At 39.9% G+C, this 22698-nt stretch overlaps 1 protein-coding gene across 1 annotated transcript in view; it reads right to left on the bottom strand.

Annotated features, from left to right (window-relative positions):
* DNAH11 (dynein axonemal heavy chain 11) overlaps nt 1–22169 on the bottom strand; it is a 331116-nt gene extending 308947 nt beyond the window's left edge. Inside the window, exons 1-6 of the mRNA XM_035021398.1 lie at nt 22073–22169; nt 21438–21636; nt 20174–20273; nt 16390–16601; nt 7946–8176; nt 6747–6914 (exon numbers count right to left, since the gene is read on the bottom strand). Coding sequence (XP_034877289.1) covers nt 6747–6914; nt 7946–8176; nt 16390–16601; nt 20174–20273; nt 21438–21636; nt 22073–22104 — 942 coding nt within the window. The 5' untranslated portion in view covers nt 22105–22169. The remainder of the gene's footprint in view (nt 1–6746; nt 6915–7945; nt 8177–16389; nt 16602–20173; nt 20274–21437; nt 21637–22072) is intronic.
* Nucleotides 22170–22698: the final 529 nt, after the last annotated feature.

Genomic DNA, 22698 nt, shown 5'->3' with positions numbered 1-22698 from the left:
GGACAGAAAGCAGAATCGAGACCACCAGAGACTGAGGGGAGGAAGCAAGGGAGAGTTGTCATTTAAGGGGTACAGAGTTTTTGTGTGAGATGATAAAAAATGTTTTGGAGGGCGCCTGGGTGGCTCAGTTGGTTAAGTGACTGCCTTCGGCTCAGGTCATGATCCTGGAGTCCTGGGATCGAGTTCCGCATTGGGCTCCCTGCTCAGCAGGGAGTCTGCTTCTCCCTCTGACCTTCCTCCCTCTCATGCTCTCTGTCTCTCATTCTCTCTCTCTCAAATAAATAAATAAAATCTTTAAAAAAAAAAAGTGTTTTGGAAGTGGATAATGCTAATGATTGTACAGTACTATGAATATACTTAATGCCATTTAACTGTTTAGTTAAAACTGGACACAAAAGTAAAATGTAAAACACATCTTACCACAATTTTTAAATAGGCAAAAACAGAAAAGCCTTACCTCCATTTTGATCCCTTTACGCTCTTCCATTTAAAATATAATGGCCTTAAATATTTTCAGCACATACACTTAAAACCACAGTGTTCTAATTTCTGCTTTCACTGTCAAACAATTTAGGCAACTCAAGAGTACAAGGAAAGTCTCTTATTTTTACACATATTTTTCCTTACCATATTCTTCCTGGCATCCCAAGGCTCCCTGTTTTATCGTTTCTTCTCTGTCTTGAGAAATTCCTTCAGCTGTTCTCTTAGGGTCAGTCTACTGGTGACAAATTCTTTTAGTTTTTGTTCTTCTGAGAATTTGATCTCTCCTTAATTCCCGAAGGGTATTTTTCACTGGGTAGAGAATTCTGAGTTACCAGATTTTTTCTTTCAGGGCTTGAAAAATATTTTGCCATTTCCTTCTGGCCCCTATGATTTCCAATTAGAAATTCCCTGTCATTCAAATTATCCTTCCCCTTCGGCAAGCTTTTCCTTGTTGAAGATTTTTTGTCTTCAGTTTTCTCAAGTTTAATTAAGTCTCTTAGCTTAGAATTCTCTGGGTTTATCCTTGGATTTACCTGAGTTCTTATTTCCTCTTGAATCTGAAGGTTTGTATCTCACCAAATTCAGGAAGTTTTCAGCCATTATTTCTTTGAGACCTTCAGCCTCACAGTCTTTCTCCATGTCCAATGACACAAATGCTAGGTCTGGTACACTCTCACAAGCCCCAGAAGCTCTGCTCATTCTATTTCAGTCTATGCCCTCCCTATTGTTCAGACTGAGTGGTTTCTATTGCTCTACCTTGCAGTTTGTGAATTCTTTATCCCTCCATTCTGCCACTGAACCCCATCCCTGTGCTTTGTATTTTCTTCTATTTTTCAGTTCTAAAATTCCCATTCATTCTTTATATCATCTATTTGCTGAAAACGGTATTTCTTTACAGAGGCTGTTTTTTCATTTGTTTCAAGTATGTTTCATAATTACTTACTGAAGTATTGTTAGCATAGCTCTTTAAAATCCGTGAGAGGATTCTAACATCGCTCTCAGCTCAATGTTGCCATCTATTAGTTGTCTTTCTCATTCAGAGATCTTCCTGGCTCTTGGTATAGTAAGTCATTTTCAATTGACTCTGGACATTTTCATATTATCTTAGAAGACAGTGGATCTTAAAACTTGTTTTCGCTGACTTTCTCCGATACTGTTCCAGCCTCCTTATTGCAGGCAAAGATAGAAGTCCAGGTTCTCATTGGCATCTATTAATACCTAAGTGTGAGGAGCTCTTTACTATAGCTGGGCATTCAAGTTCCCCATGTGGTCTTCACAGATGCCACAGTGTAGGTGACTTGGTTACCACTTGGCCATGGTCAAAGTCCTGGCTCTCCAGCAGCTTCCTCTGGAGATGGGGTAAGGATGCTACTGGATGAGGAAGAAAGTCCAGAATTCCCATGCAGTCTCCACTGACTCCACCAAGAGTGAGCTCTTTAGTGGCCAGCCAAGATGACAATCACAGCTCTCTAACTGGCCAATCTCTGGCACCATCCCAGTGGGGTGGGGGCTGAGGCACCTATTATAGACTGTTTTTTTCTTTTTTTTAAAGATTTTATTTGTGTGTGAGAGAGAGAGAGAGAGAGAGAACAAGCAGGGGTAATGGCAGGCAGAGGGAGAAGCAGGCTTCCTGCTGAGCCGGGAGCCCGATGCGGAACTTGATCCCAGGACTCTGGGATCATGACCTGAGCCACCTAGGCATCCCCAGACTGGTTTTAAGTCTAGGCTCCCCACTCGGTCTTTGCTAGCATGAATGGGAGTAAGATACATTTTCTTCTGTGGGGTTTGGCTAAACTAGAGAAATTATGTCTGCAAGTTTTCTTACTATGCTGCCCCCTTCTTAAGAGAGAATAGGCTTTTACTGGGGCATTTTATGTCTCTGCCCATTGGTGTTTCCAGGTTGCCAGTGTATCCAGTCCCATGTCTAGGTAAATTTCAGGTAACAAGAAAGGTCCCTAGCCAACTGGCCTTCTTTTAATCCTACAGTCTTACGTTTATTTTATATAAAGTAATCAGTGCTTTAGTCCTACTTACTAAAAGGTATAGGGAAAAGTACATCTATTTCATCTTCCCAAAAGCAGAAGTTCCTAAATGTATCTTTAAAGAATGTTATCTACTACTTTAACATTTAAAAATAAATAGTACATAAATACAATGGAATAATACGCAATTGTTTCACAAAAGTAGGCAATGCTTTTGTAGTGATACAAAAGGACTGCCAAAATACACTAAGTGACAAAAGCAAGGTGTAAGTGATGTGTAGAGAAGGCTATCTGTGCAAAAGCAGAACACAAAAGAATCCATACATGGATTTGCTAGTGCATGAACCAAGTATCTTTGGAATATTATACAAGAAACTCATAATGGTAGGTGCCTTTTGGGAAGAAAAAAATGGAAGATTAAGGAAAAAGACAGCAGGGTAAGAAGAAGGAGACTACACTTTTGCACATATTATGTTTCCAAAAGAATGTCATGTTTTTAAAGAACAAATTTTATCTTGAAAAATAAGCAGGTGAGACATATGAAAATCCTGTAGATGGCTAACAAGTTTTTACCACTAAAATTAGAAAATGCTACATATAGCAATAGAAGAATTAATCATTCAGTAGACTAGAACAGAACAGAGGACTAACTGTAGGAATTGGAATACAACCCAGTATAGATTAACTAAATAACAACTTTGAAAATGTATTTTAAATTCTGGTATAATGACAGACTAGAAGCAAAACACACAGTGTATCCTGGATCAGTCCACCTCGGGGCACAGGTGCTCAGGTCAATTCCTCCAACTGCAGCCACTGCCCCCAGATGAACTTATTCCCTTCATTTCGATGAGGAGACAACAAGGGAGGCAAATACTGAAGAGTCAGAGTGGCACAGGGGAGAGAGTGCTGGACATGGGCTTCAGAGTTCGGGGCTGGAATCGGTTCCACTCCCGGGGGACGGTGTCATCTCAGGTAATTTTCTTGTTATCATCCGCCTGGGCATCACTCTCAGGGTTATAGTAAGAATGAAGCAGGAATGTGTGAAGATTCTGCACAATTCCTGGTACCCAGCAATTATTCAGTAAATATTAATGGACTCTGATTAACAGAGACTAAGTGGAGCCAAGACATTACTCTCACCAATAGCCACCACCCTTGATTAAATAAAATTCTCCAGATAACTAAGCAAGTAACACCTCAAAATGACAACAAAGCAAAGCTGCTGAGCCTAAAGTCATCTGACTAGCTATTAAATACAAACAATAAAGCAAATATCTTAGCAAGTTTGTTATTTTAATACAATACTGTTGTGTCTACATTCATTTAATATGAAGCTTGCTAAGAGACTAGAACATAATGATTCCAGCGACTAAAAGGAAAGCATAATTGTGTAGTGTGATAGAGGTGCTAATTATCATTACAATGACAATAATATATAAATGTATGAAATTAACAAGTTGTACACCTTAAATACGTACAATGTTACATATCAAATCAATTTCAACAAAAAATAAATAATCCAAGTCTCTCCCCCATAATTGTCTAAATCTCAAAAGTTCCATAGGAAGAAGTCAAAGAAAATACTTGAAGTGATCTTTCTATTCAAAAATAAGTGAGAAACCCAAAAATATTTTTATGGATATGCCTGAGAAAATCCCTGTGTTCTGTAGGGACCACAGTGGCACATCTCTTTTGGCTGATTATAGGCTTGAGATTGATTGAAAGAAACAAATACTAGCATATCCAAAAGCAAATTAGCAATTATTTCTTTAATTTACTGAAACATATTTAAACCATTATTATACCGAAGTTATGACACACTCAACTGTTATGTCGGCACTAGTGTATATTCACCGGGACCAGGGAACATGCAGAAACATATGCAGTGGGTGGAGAAGGGTACGGGGTGGGCATGTGGATATACCTGTATGAACATACTAGGTTGGAAGTATTTTGAGAAAATGTCTCATAAAAATTACCAACTGAATTCATCGTAAAAATCAATACAATGAATTCAGCTGAGAAGCACCAAATAAAAAATTTATTAAGCTAAAAATACATAATCATTGCAACATTCTGAGGCAACAATGATAACCAGGACACATGCAAAAAAAAAAAAAGCTCGGGACGCCCAGGTGGCTCAGTCAGTTAAGCATATGCCTTCAGCTCAGGTCATGATCCTGGGGTCCTGGGATCGAAACTACTCAGTGGGGAGAGTCTGCTTCTCCCTCTCCCCCTCCATTCATGCTCTAATAAATAAAATCTTTAAAAAAAACAAAAAAACCCAAAAAGCAAAACAAAAAGCAAAGCTCTTCAACATAAGCAAAGCCATTAAATGAACTTTTGTTAATAAGTATTTTAAGGAAGGACCAAAGTCAAGGAGCTTCTCGGTTCTCTTCTAAAGTGAAATAACCAGAAAGGACAATGAAGGAGAACTTCAAGGGCAAGTTACTGCTGTCTCAACCCAGACACATCAGAAGTAAGCCTGGGGGCGCCTGGGGGTGCCTGGGGGGCACGGTCGGTTGAGTGTCTCGCTCTTTATTTCGGCATGGGGCATGATCTTGCGGTTGTGAGACCAGAGGCCCGTGTTGGGCTCCGCACTCAGCGGGGAGTCTGCTTGAGATTCTCTCTCTCCCTCTCCCTCCTCTGCCCCTCTCCCTGCTTGTGTATGCACTCTCTCTCTAAAATAAATAAATCTTTTTTTTTTTTTTAAAGATTTTATTTATTTATTTGAGAGAGCGAGAATGAGAGAGAGCACATGAGAGGGAGGAGGGTCAGAGGGAGAAGTAGATCCCCTGCCGAGCAGGGAGCCCGATGCGGGACTCGATCCCGGGACTCCAGGATCATGACCTGAGCCGAAGGCAGTCGCTTAACCGACTGAGCCACCCAGGCGCCCTAAAATAAATAAATCTTAAAAAAAAAAAAAAGAAAAGAAAAGGAGTAAGCCTTGCCCATTTTACTTGCAAAATAAATGGGGTTTCAAAACACTCAATACCAAAATACAAATACCAAGCAAATATGTAGGTCAAGAGCAAATGAGTATTGTATTCGTCCTTGTTGGTGACTGTGCCAGGCTTTGGGCAGACAGGAGGATAAATTCAGGACCTTTGGTGTTGCCAAGGTGGTGACATCAGCTAGAGCTCGCCTTGTTCTCCAACCCCGGCACTCTGAAAACCTGCCAGGCGTTCTCATCATGAAGAAATCCAGACTCTGCTACTCAAATGCACCTGAGGATCCCATGCCCGGCGGGTCTCACACTCCTCTGCCACGCTGCTTAGGAGAGCTAAGCCAAGGCCCTGCCAGAGTTCTGTTCCATCCAGATTCACGGAATGCCTGCCGAGTGTGTGAGACATCTTCCCAGGCTCTCAGTCACCAGGGTCCTAGGCTCCTCCTACTTTTGCACAAAGTAGCAGGACACACAATGGCTGCGTCCTCTTGCCATTACTCCACTTCCCAAAAGCTGACTACAGTTCAGAAGGATTAAGTTTGCTGACCTTGTCTTCAACAAGGCTAACTCACTGCACTTGTGCATTACAATCAATTATTTGACCAAATATAAACACAACAGTGAAGAAATTCACATTCTATAAAAAACAATGAAGACAAGAGCAAAATCTTTTTTTTTTTTTTTTGTACCTGGACTTCACCGTTCTTGGCCAACAACTGAAATGAAGCTATTCCTATCCTAGAGCTGCAGGGATGCTCACAGGTAACTCCCCAGCTACTAATGTGCTGGGAGTGGCAGAAAACAGAAAGCACCTAAGTCTGAAAGCTTCCCCTTAATTCCTTGAGCCTGAAATTATGAAACTACAGATAACACTAAAGAAGAACAGTAAAAATATATGAGACAATATACATCTTAATAATATATGTAGTAAATAGACCGAAACTAAATGTTCAAATAGACCAAAAAGTTATCGAGTGATTCAGGAAAAGGATAAAATAAAACACACGAGTTACAGAGACATCAGAGAGTCACATGGAAATGAGTTAATGTGAAAAGTTCCTTTTCAATACACATAAGCCAGAAACAAATCCAGATTGAGTCCTGTTCCATTAGAAACAGTTGTCAATGTTCTCAACTTCTAAATGCAAAGGCCTAAGTTCCAGTCCCTGATCTACCACTAAGTAGATAAGAGACTTCGGGCAAGTCATTTAACCTCTTTCATCCTAGAGAGATTGTACCAGACGGTACCTATTACCACTGTGACCTTTCATCCTTTCTAGCTTTAAAATTATAGGGTTCTATGAAATGAAAATGCAAAGGTATAGTATTACCATATTATTGTAATCAGATGGGTCATAAGTGCTCTGTTTAAAAACTTCACACAGTTCCATAAAGTCTTCTATCATCTCGTGGATTTGTCCATTTAAAATCGCTCCTTTGGTACCACCAAATTCAAGTCTTTCCAGCTTTTCAAATTCCAATATTGTGACAAATATATCCTTTGTAAAAACACAGTACAATAAAGAGCTTTCCACCATCTTGGACAGGACAGGAGCATTTTAAAGTTGCAAAGAAAAAACACTTTCAGGCATTCAAAAAATCAGTGAGTTAATGGACACTTACATGACAGAAAATCATTAATGATTTAAATGAACGAAGTTACTGTTTTCCAAATCCTATTCCCATTATCACATTTCCTAAGAATTTTCTAGCAGTACAGGCAAGACCTACTTTGCCATAGCTAAACCTATGCTTCCCTAATTTTACATCCTTCCAATCCTAAGTCAGATCCCCAGGTAAGATCTAAAATCCTATCTTCAGCCACCCCTACTTGGCAGTGAATCACCTCCCTTACTGAAAGGGGGTCTAAGACTGTTAAGAAAGGGGGGCCAGTCACCCGGAGTTAGGCATTTAGCAGTCGGACTTTGAGAGGCATTCAGGCTGATGAAGGGATGGGAATTTTCAAAACATAAAGCTCCAACTACGTGCGCGAATGTTTGTCCATGCGTGTTTTCATTCAGTGTTGTTTTTGAAGTATCTGTAACACATTTACACACAGCACGTATTTCCATATTTCTTATGAAGGGCTTTAATATTTTTTATAGTCTGTATATTTATATACTAAAAGACAGTGTGGTATTTTAGATAATCAAATGGGTTTTCCAAGGATAGAATCCCAATGTCAAACATATAAAGGAAAAAAAGATACAGTTTAGAGATGCCTGGTTCACAACGGTCTTCCAAGTGCTTAAGTTAGAAATCAGAGGTCACTAATACATAACAGAGTCTCACTTATACTCAGCATACTAAAAGAATTAAAAATGCGTAAAAGGAAAAAAAAAAAAAAAGGCAAAGCTTATAAAACCACCCGAACAGCACTGGCCTGGTCAGCACTTCATAATAACTGAGACAGATCTCCCACTCTCCCATCCAAATAGAATAAACTATCTCCTGAATGATACAGAAAACTACAAGATTTTTTTTTAACCCACCCACCATATGAATAAATCACAAGTCAATAAATGAATACCTCTATTTTCATGAAACGGTCCAGAAATTTGTCAAATCTACAAAACACCAGTTGAGACTGGAAATCCCATGGTTTTAGCTCATTTCCCTTAAAATAGTTTGCCAATTCTTTTCTATAGTTGAAAAAAGACGTTTTGAAAGTCTTTAAGACGTTAATGGCCACCTGAACCTTTTCCAAAGAGTCTTCAACTTCTCCTTTCAAAAGGTCTTCAGGTGAAAGGTAAGCTATTGCCTAGGATTTAATAAAAGGAAACTCTGATCAAAAATATGTTTTAAAAAAGTCTACTTTTAGTGAAAACACCTGTTTCAATGAATTTTATTTTTTTTCAATGATTCATTTTTTTTAAAGATTTTATTTATTAATTTGAGAGAGAGCATGGTGGGGAGGCTCAGAGGGAGAGGGAGAAGCAGGGAGCCTAACATGGGGCTCGATCCCAGGACCCCGGGATCATGACCTGGGCTGAAGGCATACACTTAACTGACTGAGCCACCCAGGCGCCTCTCAAATAATCTTTTTTTTTAAGATTTTATTGGAGAGAGAGAGAGAGAGAGAGATAAGCACTCAGGGGAGGTAGAGGGACAGAGGGAGAGGGAAAGGGACAAGAAAACTCCACCCTGAGCCCTGAGCCTGACTTGGGGCTCAATCTCATGATCCTGAGATTATGACCTGAGCCCAAACCAAGAGTCAGACACTTAATGGATTGAGCCACTCAGGCGCCCCCTCAATGAATCAGTTTTAAATGATACAGGTCTAGAATTGGGCTAGCAATGCTGTGAGACAAAAAGTAAATTCTAGAAATTCATACACTTGGATTTCAAGACATACTTGTATACATTAGAATAATCTACAGGAGACTACAATTTCTGAATATACTTTCTAGCAATGACTACGTTTTTGCTAAGCTCTGCAGGTATGACAAGTGTATAATGAGAATTTGCATGGGTATATTCACTACAAATATTCTGCATAATTTTTCCTTCATATAAAGAAATACACAAGGGCGCCTGGGTGGCTCAGTTGGTTAAGCGACTGCCTTCGGCTCAGGTCATGATCCTGGAGTCCCGGGATCGAGCCCCGTGTCAGGCTCCCTGCTCGGCAGGGAGTCTGCTTCTCCCTCTGACCCTAACCCCTCTCATGTGCTCTCTCTCATTCTCTCTCTCTCAAATAAATAAATAAAATCTTTAAAAAAAAAAAAAAAGAAATACACAAGCCAGAAGGGGAACTCTTGAAGACCATGGACTTTAAAAATATGGTTACCTTACCTGGGAGCATTGGGTCATTTGTAAAGGTGAGAAAGAGCTAATATAGTTAAGGGTATCACTGGCAATTCTTTTAGGTTAGCAAGCATCTCTTCTGTGAACATTATAGCACATGAAATCTAGTGGAAATAATGCCATATAAACTAGTTTTAAGTGGAGGAAACGGAAAGGTGAGGAGGGTTTTTAAAAGAAAGACTCATGTAGGGGCACCTGGTGGCTCAGTGGTACAGCATGTGACTACTGATCTCGGAGGCAAGAGTTCAAGCCCCATGTTGGGCATGGAGACTACTTCAAAAAAAAAAACAACAACAAAAACAAAACTGACGTAGCAGATTCATGTAGCACTGGCCAAATTCTCATAGGTCAGTCATCTAGGTACCTTCCAGTCCTTCCTTATCCGTATTTGTTAGGAATATTCAGAATTTCCCTCATTAAGGACCTCAAGAAAATATGAATTCTAAAGGTTCTTTTATATTCTATTTCTTCCCAAAGCATCTTCAACTCATATAAATCACAGGCTTAAATTGTGTGCCTTGAATGTTGTGGTTGCTTACAAAGTTGTTACATATCTCAGTGGAGTACATAATGAAAGCCACTGAGTTCAACCTACCGGATGGAAGGATTTTTTTTCTAAATGTAGACATAAAAAAAAATAATAAAAAAATAAAAATAAATAAATAAAATAAATAAAAATGTAGACATATTATTCTCCTTCTCCCATTAATGGCTACAGTTTTACATGTAATATAGACTGTGCCATAAATTTGTAAGTAAAAAAATCATGTTTAGTTTCTAAAACCCCTACTGATTAGAATCCTTTGAGTTCGAGCTGTGGATTGGCAATCTATGGTCTTACTTCCCACTCCGACTGCATGGAAAAGTAACTTTTACATGTGAGCTGCTAACACTGCACAGAGAACCCTGAAGAGAACCACCAGTAATCCCTCAGCAATGTGTGTTATAAAGGAGTTCACATTTTGGTATGGGCTAGGGATTCCAGAGACCTTTATGTATTCTTTATAATAAATGTGTCCTATATCCTTTTAGGAAGCTTAAAAAAAAAAATCTATGAAGATGACTCAATTGCCTTCTCTGTTTCAGGAGCCCCCTGTGACTTAATTACCTAGATCTAATTTAATTTCCAGGCAAGCCGTTCTTATTTTCATTCTTACTCTTCCTGACAGAACTTCACACAAATGAGACAATCACAGCAGTTAACCTCCCCAAGACAAGGGTACAGTAATAATAGTGCTAATTATCCTCGATCAGAAAATCCAGTCTATAGCCCTTCAATGGGCAGTAGGGTGTGTGAGGGAAAAACCACCAACAGGAGGCAGGAGACCTGGCTACGATCCAGTTAGGGGCCACTAATTGCTTTTGTGATATTAGCTAAATTATCTCCGAGGATCTCAGTTTCCTCGTCTACGAAAGGAGAGAGATGAATTAAGTGAGCCTCAAAATCCCTTGTAGCTCTTCAACTCTGAATTCTTTTTTGCTCCCTAGAGCAGCTCTCTGGAGCATACCCAACCATGCGTACCCTATTCTCCCATACTCAAGTATCAGCACACAACAACAAAAAAACCCATGGGATTTAGGATGACCTGGTCCCCACTTCAGAGGCCTTATACACCAAAATACTGCTAACCAATTTATTTACCAATAAGCCCACTAATCAATTATTAATTAAACAATTTATCAGTGATACTATGTTAATTGGATGCCTGTCTCCCTGCTGCTGCTTTTCTTTTTTATGTGCTTTTATGGATTCTTACTTTTACTCAAACCTGACATCTCTTTTCCAAGCTCACCTCTCAGACTTAAACTTTTCTACACCTAGTTTTTTTTAATAAAGATTTTAATCATTTATTTGACAGAGAGACAGAGAGAGAGAGCACAAGTAGGGGGAGTGGCAGGCAGAGGGAGAGGGAGAAGCAGGCTTCCTGCTGAGCAGGGAGCCCGATGTGGGGCTTGATCCCAGGATCCTGGGATCATGACCTGAGCCAAAGGCAGATGCTTAACCATCTGAGCCACCCAGGAGCTCCTCATCACCTAGGATTTGAAGGGCAATATCCATAAAAGAGATACCAAGCTATGGAATAGACAGAGTGGTGGGCCTAGAGTGGTAATGAGGTACAACAAACAGTGAGTAAAGTCAGGTTACCAGAGAAAAGAAGTAAGTCATAAGAAAAAAAAAAAAAAAAGACCCCATTATCAAAACTCTGGTATGCCATCATGTGAGGTGGCCAGATGATGAGATGATGCCTTTTTTAAGTCTGGCCTAAATGACTATGTTAATGGACACTTAGAAAACAAGTGAAGAGAAACATATTTACTTCTAAAATAAAAAGATCTGAAACTGGAATGCCTAGAAGGATCAGTCATATAATGAAAATGAATGGAGCCAACCAGGAACAGCAGCAAATGGTGGAGGCCATGGTCACCTAGACAGCACATGACCTTCCCAAAGGGGTACCTGAAGCTCTCGTAAATGTTTTACTGTAATTCACCAGCTTTGAGCAATTACATTTTTTTTTTTAAAGACTGTATTTATTTGAGAGAGAGAGAGAGAGAGAGAGAGAAAGCAACAGCAGGTTAAGGGGCAGAGGGAGAAGCAGGCTTCCTGCGGAGCAGGGACCCTCAGATCATGACCCGAGCCAAAGGCAGACGCTTAACAACAGAGCCACCCAGGTGCCCCAGACATAACCTTTTAAAAAAGAATTTGTAAATGTCAAAAATTGTTCAAGAATCATGAAAAGATTATACCCTTTGATCAATGTCAAGAATTTATATTAAACCATATAAAAAAAAGAATTTATATTAAACCAATTACCCAAGTTAAGGAAAAAGGACTCTCATATAAAGTTATTTATTGCTTTAATAGAGGAGACTGGAAGCAACCTAAATATCCAATAATAAAATAACTTTTCAAGGAGCTAGTAAAAAAATTATATGTATGATAAAATGCATAAAAATGCGTAAGTTCTCAGAATGAAATATAAAAAAAGGTGAATTTTATGGTGATAGATGTGGAGTATTTCTATTATTATAAGTTTTATGCAATGAAAATATTTTATAATTATCATTAGTACACCACATATCACATTCTAATTAAAAATCAAAACTGTTGGGGGATGGATGAAATAGGTGATGGGGATTAAGGAGTGCACTTGTGATGAGCACTGGGTAATGGACAGAAGAGTCAATGATGTACAGAAGTGTCAAATCACTACATTATACACCTGAAACTAATATAACACTGTTAACTACTGGAATTAAAACAAAACCTTAATAAAAGTAAATGAATAATAAATATATAAAAATCAAAACTGTCATTTTAAAATATGGAGCCTATAATGGTTAAGAAACTCTGCCACTTAAAAACTGGGTAACCTTAGGAAAGCTATTTATCTTCTCTTGACTTCAAGGGATTTTTTGAAATTATAAAATGGATTACTCATAGTACCTATATGTCATAGTATTGCTAGGGAATTACATTTGTAGTTTTTGTAAAGGCTTAGAAGAGTTCCTAGCAGGGGCGCCTGGGTGGCTCAGTTGGTTAAGCGACTGCCTTCGGCTCAGGTCATGATCCTGGAGTCCCTGGATGGAGTCCCGCATCGGGCTTCCTGCTCGGCGGGGAGTCTGCTTCTCCCTCTGACCCTCCCCCCTCTCATGTGCTCTCTCTCATTCTCTCTCAAATAAATAAATAAAATCTTTAAAAAAAAAAAAAAAAGAGTTCCTAGCAAATAAAAGGCACTATACAGTGCTTGTTAATATAAGAAATAAACTGGAGAGCAAATCACTGGGGAAGACTTGGGGAGAGTTCAGCTCTTCAGAGAACCCAGGTATGAAAGTTGGCCCATTACTGATTTGTGATTCCTAACATGTTGAGACACATTACAATGAAGTCCACTTGACCGTAAAGAAAACCAGGTCATCAGAACATTTGGACAGAAGCCAGAAACACTAAGCAACAAGGGAAGCTACATTATTTCCTTGGGAGCTTGGCAAACTGGCCACTGACATAGACTAGAGACCAGGGATAATAGGTTTACAGGCTTACAGGACTTCTTATAAGCCACCTACTATAATAAATAAATAAATAAATAATGAAAACCACCTCTGAAGTTTACACATTAGCAGGGCTTTGTAGTAAAAGTTTTAATAAATCTCAAAATGAGATGAAGATCCTTTAAAAGGGGTATAGCATAAGTTGTGAGTCTAACTGTTGACTCTTCAATAGGGATTATGGTCTTTAACATTGAGATCCAAAGCCATTAGGACCCAGCACACTTGTTTAACAACGAAGAAAGAAACAGAACAAAGCCAGAGGAGAGAATAAAATATAGTAAGGAATGGACCTGTTATCTCCCATCAATAGCTACAACTAGTTTGGAGGTCAATAGCTTAGAACTAGCTTTGACTGAGCCTCTATTAAATGCCACACAAGGCACTCAACTTAGGTTACCTCTTGATTCTCAAAACAGCCCATGAACTGGGCATTATCCTCACAGATATGGAAAACTGAGGTTTTGAAGAACCAATTTAACTCCCCCTTCAGTGTTTCAATTAGAATTGAATTGAGGTTGGTCTGAGCCCACAGTCCTTTTCCATATACTCCACCTCTTTAAAAGCAGAGAGAAACACACACATTGCTGACTCAATCTCACAATCCAGAAACTCTAAACTGCCAAGTTAGGAGACCCATTCTCTAATCTGGATTTCACCCTCAATTTTCAGGGAAATTTAGCAAATGATGTCATTTTTCAAGTCTCAGGTAATTCATCTAATAAAAACATCAGGGACTGGATTGAAACACAGTTCCCAAACCACTGCTGTTCATCCTACAACAATGTTCTCTTTACTGCTTCTAACAGCAAGGTTCCGGGGCCTGGGGCAGTGGGAGTTACAAGCTATTCGCCTTGTCCATGAGCACACTTTCAGGGTTCCGAATGCCCTCCAACTTACCCAAATGTACAGTATTTTTATTTTCTTTATTTTTTATTTTTTATTTTTAAAGATTTTTATTTATTTATTTGAGAGAGAGGATGAGAGGAGAGAGAGAGCACATGAGAGGGGGGAGGGTCAGAGGGAGAAGCAGACTCCCCGCTGAGCAGGGAGCCCGATGCGGGACTCGATCCCGGGACTCCAGGATCACGACCTGAGCCGAAGGCAGTCGCTTAACCGACTGAGCCACCCAGGCGCCCCAGTATTTTTATTTTCTATGCGAGTTACAGTGTCAACACCACTGGGAGGCATTAGTCTCGATCTGAGATTTAGGTCAATCACAGTCACCCACCCTCCTCTGCGCAAGTGACCCAGAACTGTCCCAAGCAGCCTATCTCCTCTGCCACAACGATTGCTCCCAGAACGGAATTAGAACCCACTGGACCAGAACTAAGAAAGGACACCCTCTTTCCGGGGAAGTTCCTCTGCGAGAAAGATACACATTTGGAGCTACTAAAAGCCATCTTACTTAACAAGTGATGAGAATAAAGTCAAACACAATGACCAAAATGGAGGATGGCTGGGAGCTTGGAATTTATTATCGGAGACCTCGGAAACAAGCTGTTCCAGAAGCCACTGCATTTTTAGACTTGCCAGTTCACACAAATTTACATTTTTTTTTTTTTTTTTTTTTTTTGCTTCAGGTTGTCAGTTGCAGCAGGAGGCTCTCCACTTCTCAGGGAAAGCATTCCTAACAACTCAAAGTCAAAGCTATAGACAGAGATTCTGCTTCTCTGGCGTTTGTTTTACAAAAACTACTTAGTGGTTCAGATACACACCTTGCTTACGGGGCTTGCTACGGTGAGAATGTCTCCTCCCCAAAATTCATATGCTGAAGCCCTAATCACCAATGTGACTCTCTAGAAATAGGTCTTCAGGAGGTCATTAAGGTCAAATGAAGTCAGAAGAGCAGGACCCTAATGTGATAGGACTGTGACTTTTTAAGATCTCTCTCTCCACCAGGTGAGGACACAGAGAAAAGGCAGCTACGGAAAGCCAGGAAAAAGAAACCTCTCACCAGAACACGACCATCCTGGCACCTTCATCTGAGCCCCAGTCTCTGAAATTGTGAGAAAACAACTTCTGAAAATAAAGCCACCCAGTCTGTGGTATTTCATTACGCAGCTCAAGCGGACTCAGACACACCCCCAACTGAGAACCACTGGGTTATGTGCCCTCCAAGCATCTCTTAGCTCTCAAATTATATAATATTCTCTGATTTTATGAACCCATGAAGAATTAAAGTTCATACAGAAAATTTAAGCAGTCCAATTTTTTAAACATTTTCCAAGTGAAGAATAGAGAAACAAATACAAACAAGAGATTTTTAAAGATCAACTATGAATCAATTTTTAAAATACAATTGCATTACTATATTTTCAGCATTTTTTTTTTTTTTTTTTTTGCAGCCAGGTTCTCTTACTTTACTTTCCAAAAGTCTTCCATCAGTCAGTGTTCCTGTGGAAACCAAAGGGAAAGCTACGAAGAAAGGACTATGCCTATCTGCCTTTTATTATTTATTTTGTGTCGGGGGGTGGTGGAGTGGGAGAGGAGCAGATGGAGAGGGAGAATCTCAAGCAGGCTCCATGCCCAGCGCTGGAGCCCGAAACAGGGCTCAATCCCACAACCCTGAGATCATGACCAGAGCCAAAATCAAGAGTCAGACATTTAGCCAACTGAGCCACCCAGGCACCCTATCTGCCTTTTATTAAAAGCTGCCTTCAATCTCTTTGAAGAAAGGTAGGGTATTAAATCCAGTAACAAACTGCCCTTTGAATGCACTGGACTGATTTCCAGAGCTTCTCAGACATTTAGAATAAAAAAAATCACCTGGTCTGGGCACCTGGGTGGCTCAGTCGGTTAAGCGACTGCCTTCAGCTCAGGTCACAATCCCAGGGTCCTGGGATCGAGTCCCGCATCGGGCTCCCTGCTCAGCAGAAGCCTGCTTCTCCCTCTCCCACTCCCCCTGCTTGTGTTCCCTCTCTCGCTGTGTCTCTGTCAAATAAATAAATAAAATCTTAAAAAAAAAAAAAATCACCTGTTCTTTGTTACCATAAAAGTCCTTTCTGAAAAAAGGAAAATGGTGTTCTTACTATAGATTAGATTTATTTGCTCTCCCTTGGTTTATTAAAACCTACCACATGGCACTGATTGTTCTTCCTTTTTTTTAATACTACATACCTGGTCAATGAAGAGATTACCAAACTCTTGCAATAAAACTATAATCCGAGCAGGAGTATTATAAAACTTGGAATGACTCCAGATGAGGCAGATGGTATGAAATAATGGGGCAATGAGTACACGGATCTGCGGGAATTCCGTCTCCTGGAGACACTGAACATGTCTTCTCAGGGGTCTCAGGTAAAGCTCTACATCCTGGGCTTCCAGGAGCGCTGAAAGGAAAGAAAACCACCATGAATGTGATGCAGTCTCTTTTTCTAAATTCACTTCACAAGTTCAACAAAACAATGCAAAAGAACATGGCTATTCTTATGCAGTCATCTTTCTTTTTTTTTTTTTAAGATTTTATTTATTTATTATTTATTTATTTTAGATTTTATTTATTTGCGAGACAGAGAGCATGAGAGGGAGGAGGGTCAGAGGGAGAAGCAGACTCCCTGCCGAGCAGGGAGCCCGATGTGGGACTTGATCCCGGAACTCCAGGATCATGACCTGAGCTGAAGGCAGTCGCTTAACCAACTGAGCCACCCAGGCGCCCAAAGATTTTATTTATTTAATACAGAGAGAGACAGCGAGAGAGGGAACACAAGCAGGGGGGGTGGGAGGGGGAGAAGCAGGCTTCCTGCTGAGCAGGGAGCCTGATGCGGGGCTCAATCCCAGGACCCTGGGATCATGACCTGAGCCGAAGGCAGATGCTTAACAACTGAGCCACCCAGGCGCCCCGTCATCTTTCTTTTTATATGGCTTATCCCACAACTGAGCTACTATGGGTTTGGAAGGCTTTATTCACAGTCTGTGTGGAGCAGCCATTCAAGAGAGCCCTGGTGTAGTTACCTACACAGCCCAAGTAAATCGTGACGCAAGACTCCATGGGAAAACATATCTTTAAGATCTAAGGAACTTCACTCAACTCCATGAAACCGCAGGAATAAAACAGGTCTGCAAAGTGGTTGTGACTTTATGGTTGGGGTTACAAGCTCATCCCTAGAATGTTAATTCCTCTTAGGCACTTGGTACCAGCACAATTTTAGCGTCTCATCCCAGTGTCCTAGGAGAGTAACTCAGGCAATGACGGTAGAATTCTAGATTATTCAAAATACAACTACTAAAATTGTTAAATACAGGTGATAAAAAATGTTTTGGAACTAGAGATAAAGGTTGTAAGACATTGTGAATGTAATAAATGTCATTCAACTCTACAATTCAAAATAGTTATCTTGATGTGAAATGAATTTTATCTCCATATTAAAAATCATTATGCAGGGGCACCTGGGTGGCTCAGTCATTAAGCGTCTGCCTTTGGTTCAGGTCATGATCCCAGGTTCCTGGGGTCGAGCCCCGCACCAGGCTCCCTGCTCAGCTGGGAGCCTGCTTCTCCCTCTCCCACTCCCCCTGCTTGTGTTCCCTCTCTCACTGTGTCTGTCAGATAAATAAATAAAATCTTTAAAAATAAATTTTAAAAAATCATTAAGCAGGGTGAATAAGGAATATCTCCCCCAAAAAATCCGTGTACTCATTGCCCCATATATGTATGTATATATATATATGAAGAAAAATATTATTACTGCTTAATGTAATCCAAATTTTCTCTTCATTAAAATTAGTCATTTTAGGGACTCCTGGCTCAGTCAGTAGAGCATGCAACTCAATCTCAGGATGGTGAGTTCAAACCCTACACTGGGTGCAGAGCTTACTTAAAAAAATTGGGGCGCCTGGGTGGCTCAGTTGGTTAAGCACCTGACTCTATTTCGGCTCAGGTCATGATCTCAGGTTTGTGAGATCGAGCCCCACATCAGGCTCTGTGCTGGGCATCGAGCCTGCTTGAGATTCTCGCTCTCCCTCTTCCCCTCCCCTCCACCCCTCAACCTGCTCCCTCAAAAAAAAAAAAAAAAAGTCATTTTAATGTACCCTAAATCAAACTGCATTTTGTCCCTGAAACTGCAAATGCCTTTGATTAACTGAAAACTGGATTTACTTATGAAGGTAGGGAATGAAGTAAATTCTTATTTTCTGGTGTTATGCCAAAAGACTCCTGTCCAGAGGAGAGGAAAAAAAAAACAAAGCAACACAAACAAACCTGCCAACTTTTTTTTGGCTGTCAGAGTCAGGAATGCACCCACTCCTATTACTCCACTTAACATATAACCCATTTATCTGTCCACCTAAACAATAAAGACCTCGGAAGAGAGAGAGCATCCAGGAAGTATTTTCTTCCCTGGTTGTATTCCTGTTTTCAAATTAGAGTGTTTTTAATCATGTTTATTTCAAAATTAAATAATCACATCTGCTAAGTGCCTTTAAAATACGATAAGCACATGTGGTGATTTCACAAGTCCTCAAGGACATCCTTGAGAGGGGCCTTCCACCTCTAACTGACAATGGCTTTGGGCCACTTGTTCTACTGAAAGTGCTTATGTCTGAATCTCGAAGTCCATGTGCTCCTAAGGCCCTGAGTACCGCTGGGATTTGTTCCTGCAGAAGCTTTACCCACAGAAAATGTTCATCTTATACTAACACATAAAAAATTCAAGCAGCTTCTACTTACTGAGGACATGCTCACTGGGTGCCTAGTACTATGTACCCTGTATATTTTATCTTCAATTCAATGGTTCTCAGCCAGGAAAGGTTTTGCCCCCAGGGGTCATCTGGCAAGGTCTGGTGACATTTTTGATGGTCACAACTGCAACAGGGGGAGTGGGTGGGAGCCAGGGACGCTGCTCAACATCCAGCAATGCATGGAGCAGCTCCCTACAACAATCATCCTGCCCAAAATGTCAATGGTGATAAACACTGACAAGATTGAAAAGAAAATGACCATGTTTTGAAATATTACTCTAATCCTCAGAATAATTCTGCAAGGAAGGTGTTAATATGCCAGTCTGGCCAATGAAAACCAGAGGCTCAGCAAATTTAGGATGTACTAAGTGGATCTGGGACAGGAATCCTGATCTGACAAACCTTCAAACCCAAATATTCCCCCTCATGATCCCTTTCCCAACAGAGCTCCTGGGGAAAACCCTGAAGAGATAACAATGAAGTGTATTTTAAGTATTTCCTAACTTTACATAGTTATATTAGAAAGAAATTAAGAACTCATTTTCTAATGTTAGAAACCAAAAAAGCTATACCCCCAAATAGCTTACATTTTCAACATTTAAAACTTCAGTCTCATTTGTATGCCTTTTTGCTTGAATATGCCTCAAGAAACATGAAGAGAAACCAAGAAACAAGAGGGCTGTCACCTCTGGGTGGAGCTGACACTGGACAGTGAGGAGACAAGGAGACTTTTCACTGGAAATTCTGGTTTTTAACCGTATGCATGCACTTGTTCAAAATTCAGCAAACAAACCTCCTCTATGTTTAATCCTCACCAAAACTTCGATGAAGACTTTGAGCTCTTTTAAGCTAGGTAAGCGGTGGATGCCAAGCACGAGAGACTCTACCAGAGAGCTATGGGATTAAATGTAGCCACACTGTTGACTAGGAAACCCCCATGTTGGGCTTCCACTCACCCCCTGCAAAGGTCTTGCCCCTACAAACACACACATTCCCATTAGAACTTCCATCTGGAGCCCATTTGCTACGTCCCCACAATCTATTCTAGAAATAGTTCAATATAACTGGAGAATGAAGTACTGATGAAGATGAATTTATCCTTAAAAGAGTCAAGGGCCATCACTTCATGAACATGTTAATGGCAGAAGGGTAGAAGAGGCTGGGCGGGCAGGCAGGGGTCAGATCAGGCAGGACACCAACACCAGGCCAAAAAAAACAAGAATCTTACCATTTTTCACAGCCGTGAAAATGTCCTTCAAAGTTGGAAAATAGCTGCTTTGTTTAATTTTCAGGATCCTAACCATGTTGAGGACAACAGGAGCTTGAAGCTAAATTGAAAAAGAAAATGTAGTAGAAGCTGGATTAATGACTAAATAGATGCATTCGGTAATAAAATACTTCAGTTCTATTCCACTCATGCATAATACACACAGCATTTCATACACAAAGACTTATCTGGTTTCAGGTTGAAATTTTTTTAACAGCATTTCTTCCTTAAGCTTGAATTTTATTTTACATTTATAGCTCTTGAGTTTTCAAAAAGTGTGTCAATTTACACTTCGTGTAAAATGTTAAATTTTCCACATAAAATTTCTTGCTATGTTTCAGAAAATCTGAGACATGTGAACATGCAAATGAATGTCTTAATTTTCAGAACATTAAATCAAGTAATACGTAAGGCAAACACAAGAGGAAGCAAAGTTAGCTTTTCCAAAGCTGTATCTCTCCACCAAGCAAGACTCTACTCCTTCCTAAATCAATTCAATCAACTAAATTAAATTTTACCATCTTCAACATTTCCCTGGGGAACCACTCTATGCCACAGTGTTTCCAATTATCAAACGCTGTCAAAATATTCTCAAAAAGGCAAAATTACTTTTAATCCCCATTTTTACTTTTTCTTTTTCTTTTGAAAGAGAGAGAGAGCATGCACAAGTTGGGGGTAAGGGGCCGAGAGGAGAGGAGAGAGAGAATCCCCAGCAGGCTCCATGTCCAGCTCCGAGCCTGATGCTGGGCTCCAATCTCACGCCCCTGAAGGTCATGACCTGAGCAGAAATCAAGAGTCAGAGGCTTAATCGACTGAGCCACCCAGGTGCCCCAATCCCCATTCATTTTTTTTTTTTTTGAGAGAGAGAATTTTTTTTTTTTTTAAGATTTTATTTATTTATTCATAAGAGACACAGAGAGAGAGAGGCAGAGGAAGAAGCAGGCTCCCCGCTGAGCAGGTAGCCCGATATGGGACTCGATCCTAGGACCCTGTGATCATGACCTGAGCCGAAGGCAGACGCTTAACCGACTGAGCCACCCAGGCACCCAATCCCCATTCATTTTTCAAGTGCACACCATATAGAATTTTGGAATGAGAACAAACTATTAAGTCATCAAAGACAGTATGTTGAACCTTTCAAGTGAAATCGTTGCTCCAGAAGCCAAATTCTACAACTGACTTTGCTAATTTAGCTTACAAGCAATTTGTAAGGCTATCTACTTACTTGGTCATAAACGCATGATAGATTCTCTCTCCTCATCATCCAGAAATCCAGTTCAGTTTGAGGATTCGAGTGAAGACCATTCAGCAAAGGCTGCCCTGAATCTTTCTCTACAATCTCTTGGATTTGATGTGACCATTTAATAACCACAGATTCAATCGCATGGAGTAGTGTCCTTTCATTTACCTCTACCGTACAAACACTGAAATGATCAATAAAATAATTCAAAAACCAATTACCTCATCCAAAGGAAGATAGGACTTGGATGGTAAGCAGTATTTTTTCCATGAACTAGTTTTCCAAATATAAATATTTCAAAATCAGATCCTTTATTTTTATAGCCTCAATTTCAGTTGTGGCATAAACATTATAAAACAAATGATCATATCCTCAAACCATTATTGCCAAAATAATTTTGTTGACATCATGGCAATTGTTACAGCTTGCTTTTTGGGCAGTCTGCTTATAAGAAGGATACTTTGTAAGGAAATAATATATAGGTGCTCTGCATAACTTTTTAAAAAATAATATAGTTCTAATAATTCTCTATCTTACTAATAGTTTTCTGGGGATATGATACTAATTGGGTATGTGGGCTTTCCATTTTAATATCCTATATAAACCATAGCATTACATACTTGGTCTCAGAGTATTTCCGACCCAGGTCCATTTTCCCTGCTATCGTGGGAATTGGTAGAAGAGTTCTTCTCAACATTTTGCCCCGAAAGACATGCATTTTACTTTTCATGACTTCTAAGTGGCATTCCATGTCTTGTGAAATGAAACAGGACCAGGATTTATGGTTGTTCCTATTAGAAAGAATTGGCACTAAAATCTACAGAAAGAGAAACATTTTTAAAAGAAGTTAATTTACAGACAATTTACTCCTTCAAAGATTTTCTTGTCACACAAAATCGGCCACAAAAACCACTCAATTTCTTAAATATTTTCCTAGGATATCAAATTTACAAAGAGAGGACAAAAATCAGTATCCCATTTAGACTTCATCAATTAGACAAAATCTTTCAAAGTGGAAATACAATGCGGCTTGTTCATTCATCTACCCATTCATTAGGCATTCGAGGAGGTTCCCAATGACTCAAACACGCATAAACTAAGCACAACCATGTCAGGTAAGCAAACGGCTTTCTTCATGCAAACTGAACACAATGGCAGGTACATAAATGAAAAAAAATCTTTTTGAATCACATCGAGGCAAAAGTAAATTAATCTTCTCAAGCCCTGAGTGGCATACCAGTGGATT

This window comes from Mirounga leonina, unplaced genomic scaffold (genome assembly GCF_011800145.1).
Source record: "Mirounga leonina isolate KUSES-001 unplaced genomic scaffold, KU_Mleo_1.0 Mir_174, whole genome shotgun sequence".
NCBI classification, from domain to species: Eukaryota; Metazoa; Chordata; class Mammalia; order Carnivora; family Phocidae; genus Mirounga; species Mirounga leonina.
This window is presented reverse-complemented; position numbering and strand designations above follow the sequence as displayed.